At 44.5% G+C, this 10,474-nt stretch overlaps 1 protein-coding gene across 1 annotated transcript; it reads left to right on the top strand.

Annotated features, from left to right (window-relative positions):
* Positions 1–225: 225 nt before the first annotated feature.
* LOC100281940 (uncharacterized) lies at positions 226–5,813 on the top strand. Its single transcript, NM_001371798.1, has 6 exons — positions 226–1,025; positions 1,741–1,860; positions 1,968–2,021; positions 2,411–2,574; positions 5,112–5,288; positions 5,368–5,813. Exons 1-6 carry the CDS (start codon positions 552–554, stop codon positions 5,582–5,584), a joined length of 1,206 nt encoding a protein of 401 aa, NP_001358727.1. The 5' UTR covers positions 226–551; the 3' UTR covers positions 5,585–5,813.
* Positions 5,814–10,474: the final 4,661 nt, after the last annotated feature.

Below are 10,474 nucleotides of genomic sequence, written 5' to 3'. Positions count from 1 at the left end.
TATTCTCTTATATTCAGAAAATCGATCAAAAACTCAGGCTGTACATGATTAATCGAGTCGGCGTCAGTCCCTCTCGCCTCTCGGACGTTTGCCAACCGCCGATGAGCCATGTCAGCGTTCGCACCGCGCGCGGCGCCAAGTAATTAACCCCACAAGCGATAACCATCACACGCCTCTAATGGTCCAGAATATTACTATTATTCTACTATCCACCCCGCTGTCTCGGCCTCACCCACCGTTCCCATCCAAACGCCGGTGCCACGTCGTCGCCCCGCGCCTTCCGCCCCACCAACTCACCGGCGAGGTTTAGGACACAGCGCATCTCGCCGCAGCGGATGCCGTATATATCCGCGCGCCGAGCTTGAGGGACGCCACACCCCACCCTCCCCTCCCATCGCGATTCGCGAATCACCAAACTACCCCTCGTTGTGAAAGGAAGGAGACGAACGAGGCAGCGGAAAGGGGAGAGGATTTTTCAGATTTTCCGGCAGCGACCTACCTAGCCCAGCCCAGCGAGAGAGACCGAGCGACAGCAGCTACCTTCTCCCGACATGACGCCGCATCTGCCCGCCGTCTCCTCCTCCTCCACGACGACCACATCCCGCGCCGCCGCCGCCGCTGCCGCGCCTCCGTCCTCGCCGCATCAGTACCGGAGGCGGAGGCGGCGCCGGGTGCCGGGCTGCCTCCGCCCGCGCGCCGCGTCCGTCCGCTGCTGCGCCGCGGCGGCGCCCGCGCCGCAGGCAGCGGTGCCCGCGGCCGCGCGGGCCGAGGCAACCACGCGGGTCTTCGTCGTGTCCGACCTGCACACGGACTACCCGGAGAACATGGAGTGGGTGCGCCGCCTGCCCGCCGAGGTCGGGGCGGGCAAGGGGGAAGGCGTCGACGCGCTCGTCGTCGCGGGCGACGTGGCCGAGACAAGGGACAACTTCGCGCGCACCATGGAGATGCTCAGGGATGGATTCGCCGCCGTCTTCTACGTGCCGGGGAACCACGACCTCTGGCTGCGCCGCGAGGGCGGCCGCTACGTGAGTCCATTTCCTCTGCAATTTGCATCCCCCTCCGTTCCTCGCTGCATTTTGTTTCTTGGGCTGCAAGCCAGGTGTTTGACAAAATGCCTTGTCGTATCTGTTACGGCATACTTCGTCTGTTTTTTTTATTTGTCTCGTTTTAGTTAAAAAAATATTCGAGAATGGAGGTAATATTATGCTGTTTGGTTCGTCCACTCTTATGGTTTGAGCTAGCCGTCCGCTTAATTTGATCCAATTGTACATTGCAACACTTGCGTGCAGCCTGGTTAGAGCATCTCCTTGTTTTATGGGGCCTAATTTTAGAAGCAGTGCAGAGTTTACCAATGAGATTTTCATTTTGCTCACTGGTTTCTAGCAGCCCCGTCTATCTGGACTGCATTTCAGTTGTATATGTTCTTTTTGTGATTCTACTTGTTTCTTGACAGAAGGGTTACCGTGGCACTCGGATTAGTAGTTGCTGGTCGAGTTTCTATTTAGTAACTTATGCAGCGTAGAATCCACACATGCTGCAAAGCGTTACCTCAACTGAAAAAATTGAATGTGGTGTTGTATTGTTAGATAAAGCATGGCATAACTGACAGTGCATCACATTGTTCTTTAACTACATCACATTCAGCTTTTTCTTTTTTGATCAAATTATTACAGCATTAAACTTATTTTCTAATATATGTCATTGCGAAGCTCTCTCAGTTACTCAAATTATTCCTTCCAGATGGATTCGCTGGAGAAACTGACTGCATTGCTTGATGCGTGTAGTGAGCTGGGTGTGGATACAGGCCCAAGAACGATAGGTGACTTGGGAATCATACCATTGTTCTCATGGTATCACAAGGTTGTTTAATTTTCTTGCTTCATTAGCATTCGATATTTTGTCCGGATTATAATGCACTACTTTCCTATTATTTTCCCACCTTTTCATCTTGCTTAATTGTCCTCCAGAGCTTTGACAAGGAGAAGGATGTTAGCAGTGTGCGTGTTCCGTCGCTAGAAATGGTAGGCTGGGCTTTCCTTCAATACTCACTCATTTGCAAAAACACTATTTGCTACCAAGTATTGTTAATTAGCGCAGTTTAAGATTTCTTGAATTATATTTTCCATACCCTCAAGGGATTTTCCTGGTTTATTTTGTGAAATTAGATACCATGATCAATTCCGGTCATTTAAAACTATGAGACCGAACTAACAAACTAGCTATCCAAAGTTCCGAACTATAACGTTCAATGAGAAATGTAGCATGCATGCGGGCCATAGGCACAAATATTTACTGGCGTGGTCATTTAGACAAGCCAAATCAATCCTGCACTCTTTCTTATTTTCTTCTAAGAATTGATGATTTCTCTTGATATCTTTGAACTGATAGGTTTACGGTTTTGTATAACCAGGCTTGTAAAGACTTTCATGCTTGCCAATGGCCTTCAGACCTGACAAATGATGATGAGGCTCTTGCTCTTTACTTTGACAAGTTGAATGACAAGAATCATGATGCTACTGAAGAAGTGAAAAGTAGCAGCAAACAGATATTAACATTTTCACACTTCGTACCAAGGTGCATTTTTCTCCTCCTACCCAGACCTTCCATTTTTTTGAGCTTCTGCCTGATATTTGCTTGACCTTCAGTTCTGGGTATGCTTGACTGAGTTACTTGTTAAAATGCATTAATGATAGCTGCCCAATAAATACCTTTTTTGCCGCTTCCATTCCTCCTAGCATTTCAATGTCTGTTGCATCTCTTTCTTACTTAGTCAGCATCCTAAAGCATTTGTATTAATTATTATTGGTGTGTTTCTGTCAGGGCCTAAGGAGGCCCACGGAGGGGCTGGGGCAGCAACAACCATGGGCCCTCCAAGGGGGATTAGATAAGGATAGTTAGAGATAAGATTAGAAGATTAGTTGAGATTATTTGGGAAATTAGTTGAGATTATCTAGGAAGGTTATCAGTTAGTAGTTTGTTGAGAGTTTTTAGGAGAGTTTTAAGTAGATAAGGATCTCTAGCTAGATAGGGGCCACCAGCCGGCCTATTTAGTAATCAATGGATGAGAAATAAATGAGGCAAGAATTAGAAGGGAGAAACCCTCCTCTTGCTCGGCCGTGGGCAGAGGCCCCCGGCCGACGTTCCTGCCCATCGATACCCCTCTCCAATCCCTCACCGATCTAGTGACCATAACATCTGGTATCGACTAGCTTGTGTTTCGATCTGATCCCATGGCTTCTGCTGCCAATTTCGCGGCTTCATCCTGGCAACCGGCGTCCCCATCTCCATGGACTGCGCCGCATGTCACCTTCGTCACGCCGTCTTGGCAACCGACGTCCCCATCTCCATGGGCTGCGTCGCATGCCACCTTCGTCACGTCATCCTGGCAACCGGCGTCCCTATCTCCATGGGCAGCATCGCCTGCCAATTTTGTCACCACATCCTGGATGCCGGCGTGCCCATCCCCAGGGACAACGCCAAATTTCGTCACATCATCTTCGTTGACGGCGTCTCCGTCCCCATGGGTGACGCCACTAGGGACAGCCACGACTCAGCAATCACCAGCTCCATCGATGGGGGACTTGTGGACCAACATAAGGGCTAATCTCGCAAAGATGCAAGCCACGCTCCAGAAGGTTGAGCAAGGGCTGCTGCAAATCAAGGCAGCAGTGCAACATGAACAGCACCAGCTGGCGTTGTCCGCACGGCTCCGGACGTCGGCGACTGTGGGCATACAAGCTGCTGCTCGTGGCTTCCTTGCACGACGGAGAGTGCGGGAGATGCGCCGGCAGATGCTCGAAGCAGCCTTGGTGACGGTTGACCTCGACACACGGGGGCGTGACCTCACCCCGTCGGACGGCCATCAGCAGCGGCACCGGGCCGCTATCTCCAAGTGCGAGCATGGTACGTGTCCCGCGGGCGACGAACTTCAACTCTATGGCAACGGCGGTAGGAAAAGCACTCACCTCGTCATCAGCAAGGGCGCACTATTTAGTGCCACCACATTCCGCTACCGGCCGCCACGAGGGCTCCTCCGCTGGTTATTGTTGCGACCTATTTCAGGTGCTCGTCCATGTGCTCCCCTTTCGTGCAGGTGGCGTCCATGGGATCCAGGTGGTTGCACACGTGCAAGTCCAATGCGCAGAGGGTGTCCGCCTTATCCTATGGGGTAAAAAATTTAGATTCGGAATAATAAGATAAGCCGAGATGTAAAAGGCTTGTCTTCTAGGTGTCTGGTTTTGGGTCAAGTAGACTAGGTCTTTGAGCACCCGTTATGCTGCAGCTCGAGGACGAGCTGCTTGTCCAGGAGGGGTGTAGTGTCAGGGCCCAAGGAGGCCCACGGAGGAGCTGGGGCAGCAACAATCATGGGCCCTCCAAGGAGGATTAGATAAGGATAGTTAGAGATAAGATTAGAAGATTAGTTGAGATTATTTAGGAGATTAGTTGAGATTATTTAGGAAAGTTATCAGTTAGTAGTTTGTTTAGAGTTTTTAGGAGAGTTTTAAGGAGATAAGGATCTCTAGCTAGATAGGGACGACCAGTTGGCCTATTTTTATAATCAATGGATGAGAAATAAAGGAGACAAGAATTAGAAGGGAGAAACCCTCCTCTTGCTCGGCCGTGGGCAGAGGCCCCCGGCCGACGTTCCTGCCCATCGATACCCCTCTCCAATCCCTCACCGATCTAGTGGCCAAAGTTTCATTTCTTGTTGCATTGTGATGAAAACACCTCAGAGCGAAACCATCTTATCAATGAAGGTGCCGACTTAGAACTAACATTTGTATCTATGTATCTGCACTAGCGACTTCATATTTGACCCTTTTTTCACCCCAAAAGAGACATTTTGTGTGGTTATGTAGCATTTGAATTGCAAGTCACATGGAGGAAAGCAGTAGTTTATATACTGGGTGTCTAATTACATGAAATTGCAGATATACCACTAATTGTGAATCTGTGATTGTGGCTATCCTTCTTTACCTCACTGGTTGTCTTGCCCCTGCTGTATTTATGTTCAGTGTTGTTTTGGATTTCTTCTTGAATATTTAGGACGCCTTAGTATACATTCATGAAATTTCAAGCTCAAAACTAATGTCTTCTATACAACACTGCAGGCAAGAGTTGTGTCCAGAGAAACGTATGCTTTATTACCCATACCTTCCTAAGGTAATTGGATCTGATTTTTTGGAAAGGAGGCTGAGAGATATACACAGCAACAGAAAAGACGGAGGAGCTTGCCATGTTTTTGGGCACACTCATTTCTGTTGGGATTCCGTGGTTGATGAGATCAGGTACTGATCTGTCCATTTCTGAGATCAAGATGCGCGATGATTATTATAATCCTAACTATATAAAATTCCTCCAATGCAGGTATGTGCAAGCCCCTCTGGCATACCCCCGAGAAAGAAAACGTCGGATGAACGGCGAAGGTTGGCTGCCATTTTGTGTATACCGTGACGGTTTCAACCCAGAAATATATCCGGCATTGTGGTCAGACTACTACAACAAGAACAAAAGGGAACCCGAGAACACTCAGCTCGCGCCTTGGGTTGCCAGCCATTTCGCGAGGTACCACAAGTTCCACTGACCCTTTCTAAGTTCCCTGGCTTTTTGCCGAAGTGGATGCAGTTCGTCTGTTCAGGATGGTGTTGAAACCTGCATTTACCTGGGAAAAGGAGATATTGACGTTTTACCTGTACACGATCTTTTTCTTGTTTCCACTCTTACCATAACTTTTGGGCAAAGTAAGCGCTAGCATCTGTTTTGTACTAGTATGTTGCACAGATCTGAATAATGTGCATAAGATTCTTCAAAGCCTTGCTGCAGTGCAGAAATAGTGAAATTCTTCATCCCTTTTAAATTATTTAGAAGTCATTTCAATTTTCTTAGAGAGTCAAATCATCTTAAGTTTGACTAAAATTATGGAGAGAATTATAAAATTATCAAATAGATAGACTATAAAGATATAATTAATGATCTAGTAATATTTATCTAGTATCATGATTATTATCGTTTTATTATTTAAAATATTTTATTATATGCATTTGGTTAAACTTAAGATGGTTTGATTCTCTAAAAAGTGGAATGACTATAATTTAAAACTGAGGGAGTATATCTTATTTTGTTTCTGTCGTCTGTCCATTTGACTTATCTCTAGTGGAGTTTTTAACCTCCAAGTGGCAGACAATCCTGCTTCACCCTCGTGCTATTTTAGGTTCATTTAAATGGGATGTACGGGGATCATTTGGCTGAAATCTGAAGAGGAACGTGGCTGGCGCCTGCTTTCAGTCAGGCTTCAACCAATAAGCACGAGGCCTGTGAACCCGGCACGAAGCGTGCTGTTTGGCCTGGTTTGAGCTCGGCACGACCCGGTTCTATGCGAGCCCGGCCGGCCCAGCACGAATAAGCGGTCCGAGCTCGGACAGAAAACTAGGCACGGTGGGCTAGTCCGGCACGGCCCGTTTACCTCTAAGCCCGTTAAATCCGTCTTTTTTACACTAAAATGTGCTTACCGGGCCGCTTAGCCCGCTTTTGGGCTCGCTTTTTCGTGCTAAACAGGCCAGATTGGCCCATTTAGGCCCGTTGCGGTCCGGGCTCGGACAAGAAATCGAGCCCGCGAGCTTAGATGGCCCAGCCCGGTTTTCTAACCGTGCCTGGCGGGCCGGGTGAGGGTCGGTTGTCTCGTCGTCTAAATTTTTCTTACTAAAAAAATATTCTGTCATTTACACGGCACATAACCCTCTCTAGCATCATTCTCTAACAAATTTTGTTGAACCATGTGTTAACGTTTGCATGTGGTTTGTATATCGTTATTTGTGTATCTAGCTCGTGTGTTGTCTCATGAGTCATGAACTAGGTCTTTGTGTGCTTTTGTCAATGTCGTAGGTTGTAAGTGGATGTTGTTGAATGTATGTGTGCATTGTCAACAATTTGTCAATGGTGTGTAAGTCTATTATTTCAATGTGTCTGGTAGCTCAAGTTGTGGAATATTGATTCCTCCATTTGTTTCCCGACTTGATAGAACTAACTGCATTCATCACAAAACGTCTAGATAACACACAACATTCTAGGCACTAGAATATTTATTACAACCAATACGATCAAGTTCAGAGTTTTGAGAAACTCAAATACAATCCAGTGGCAGACTTACATGCAAATATTTAAACTAATAAGTTCATAAGTTCTCACAAGCAATGATATAAACAACCTCCAACAACAACTCAATCACGTCTCGGTACACTGCCTTTAATTTTGAACATGATTTGTTATTGTATCGTTTTGTAATATTCACGCTGAAGAAGATTGCAAGTCGACAAGTCAATTGGCAAGGTATGTTTCCCTTCAATTTGTTTCTATCGTTACAAACGCTCGTGTTCAATGGACAACTTTTACGCTCAATCCTGAGCTGTTGTCTGCGAAATTGACCCGCCATCTCCACTTTTTGTTGCTCAAACGACACAACTATTTGGTAAACGGAAAGTCTTTGCAAAGATAGATCTCTAGCTTGATGAGATACTCTTCTGATGAACTGGTAGTGGTATAGCTTGATCTATTCTTCGAGGTATAGCTTGATAGTGTTTGACCCAAGTTGAGCAGCTTCAGCGGTCTATGCTTGTCGATCAGTGTTGTGATCCATCCATCTGGGCTCATCCTTTAGAATGGACCAACAATATAAAAGAGTAAATCAGTGCTTTTCAACAACTGCATTCTGAGAAGCCGACATAGATGTCTACATGGTAAGGTAAACAAAATTACTTTAGCCAATATGATAGATATATGCAACAATAAAAAAGGGCATTTACAAATCAATCTACAACAAAGTACCATGTCAGTGTCAGACAATCCACTAGGATTCTCACGAAGAAAAGTTGTCATGTAACCTGAAAAAACGAGCATTATGTTTATATTGCACCATCTGCTCATGAGTGATTTGCAAGCTCTTTCTGGCTTATGCGCATGGGAGCACGAGGTAGCCAGGCGCACTGGATATGCTGCCTTTGAGTTTAGACTTTAGAGTGATGATCGACAATAATGATAAAGAATATGGAACGTTGTTAAGTAGGTGGTAGAAAACATTTGCGGGAGGTGAGGAATCTCGGAAGACGAGAGAAAGGGGTCGAAGATGAGAGAAAGAGGTGAGGGCGAGGAATCACAGAAATGGGTGTCGTATGTTCCGCTATTCGGGCCGGTGTCCATTAAGGTCATATTTAGGACTGCTATAGCTTCAGAAACTTTAATGAGATTAGTATAGCAGGTCATTAGATGATCTAGAAAATTGTGAAACTAGAGTTATCAACATTTAGAGATATTTTGATAAGTTATTTTATTTATTATTTTGGATTAAAATACTTTAAATTTATAGTATAAACTATAGTTTCACGTTGGAGGCAGAATCTAAAGCAGTTCCAAACACCACCTAAACCTATAAAAGTCCCAAACACCCCATAAGGGCTTGTTCGGTTGCATAGGTATCAAAAACATTAATGTGGGATTAAATTCCTTTCTAATTAATTTTAGCTGGCAAGATATTTAATCTCCTCCAATCCCCCTCAATCCACCCCTAACCAAATAAGCCCTAGGGTAGTTGTTAGAGTCCAAACTACCGTGCCACTGGGCAGTATAGTGTGGACATCCTATTGCTGAGCCATCTCCGCTTTCTGTAGCATGTGTGGATTGTATGACTGTACAAGACCACTAAACCCTAAATCCAAAAAATATAGTGCTCTATTTATATTATAGATGAAAAAATTATTTTACATGAAATATTTACCAAAACATGGCCCAAATCGTGGCCCAAATCTCTGTTATTCCTATCGTTAATTAAGCTATTACTTCTCTTACAAGAAGATTTAAAGAATATCAAGATTATCAAAAATTATTTAGTTTCTTATTTATCTTCAGCGCATTGCAGTCATCAGCTAGATAAAAAGTACTTAAAATTTTATTACCAACATCTTGATGCCACAATTAAAAGAAACAAAGAATTTAATTTGATGCAAGTGATTTATTCGAGTGATTTATTCATGAAGTTAAATTTTATCTAAAGTTTTATTTCACAAGAAAATATGTGTCTTAGCAGCATAATTTTTTTTCTAATATAAGTGGTGCATGTAAAGTTCTTTCCACTATATTATATTTACATCGGATGAGCAGTAAAATACTGAAGAAGATTAAATATGAAATATCGTTTGATTTTTTTGAAACCAAACTATAAAAATAATACTATCCAAATAAATATTATATTGCTAATAAAATATTTAGTTTAGCCGTCATAATATTATACATATACATATTATTACTTAATATTTTTTAACATATATACATACGGGTGTATGTAAGGTTTTTTCGACTATGGCTATTATGTTTACGTCGGATGAGCAGTAAAATACTGAAGAAGAAATATATTTAGATTTTTTAATAAAACTATAAGAATAATACTAACTAAATAAAGATTATGTAGCTAATAAAATATTTAGTTTGGTCATCATAATATCATATATATACCCATACTATTACTTAATTTTTTTTAGTCGGACTAGGGGTGAGAGGATCTCCCACCACAAAAATTCCATTAATCACCGCCATGGCGAAAGGAATTACAAATTGTGTTACAAGGGGTTGTTTTTCCAGCAAGCAAAATGGGGGAAGAGGAATACATGGGGATTGCGGGGAGATTATACACAGAAGGAATTGCACCATGCCTCCATCTGCTGGTGTTTGTGTGGGCGGAGGCGATGCGCCCACAAACGAGAGTCTGACTTACATGCGCAAACAACCTGGCATAGGGAGTTAAGTTTGCCCTTGAAGACTTTAGCATTCTGGTGTTTCCACATATGCTAGCAGCAAAGCAAAATAAAGCCGTCGAAGCCCCGATCTTGAAGCGCAGGGGCAGGCGAGCTTGTGGAGACTAGAGCAATGCATATTGGTGGGGATAGCGATGCCAGCGGCGGCCTAGAGGGATCTGGCAAAATCACAGTGGAAGAGAATATGGGAGGAAGATTCTGGCGTAATGGAACATATTTCACAGATATCATCATCGAGGATTCTCTTCTTGCACAAACTCACACGGGTTTGGAGTTTGTCTTTTGAGGCTAGCCAAGCAAAAAGCGAACTCTTAGGGCACACTGTTGTCCCAGATGACAGTGGACAGGGGAGGCGGGCTCTCCTTGGGTTATCAAAGCTCTATAAAGGAGCCCTAAGTGGAGAGAGCCGTCAGGCTTAGCAAGGTCACACCGCCTGATGTCGGGACATTTGAGAGACTGACAGCCTGGAGGAGGTTGTTGAGATTTTCAAGTTCACCCCTAGCTTGATCCGAAAGGCGAGGTACGAAAGCTTTAGATAGAGGGTGGGAGAGGACCCCCAAATAATTAGGCCAGATTTTTGGCATGTGACTTGAGAGATGGGAACCTGGTGGCGAGGTCATCATCCAGTCATAAGACATCGTACCAGAAGGATGTGCTTTTTCCATCGTAGACTT

This window comes from Zea mays, chromosome 5 (assembly GCF_902167145.1).
Source record: "Zea mays cultivar B73 chromosome 5, Zm-B73-REFERENCE-NAM-5.0, whole genome shotgun sequence".
NCBI classification, from domain to species: Eukaryota; Viridiplantae; Streptophyta; class Magnoliopsida; order Poales; family Poaceae; genus Zea; species Zea mays.
Note: the sequence above shows the minus strand (reverse complement) of the source record. Positions and strands in the feature narration are given on the sequence as shown.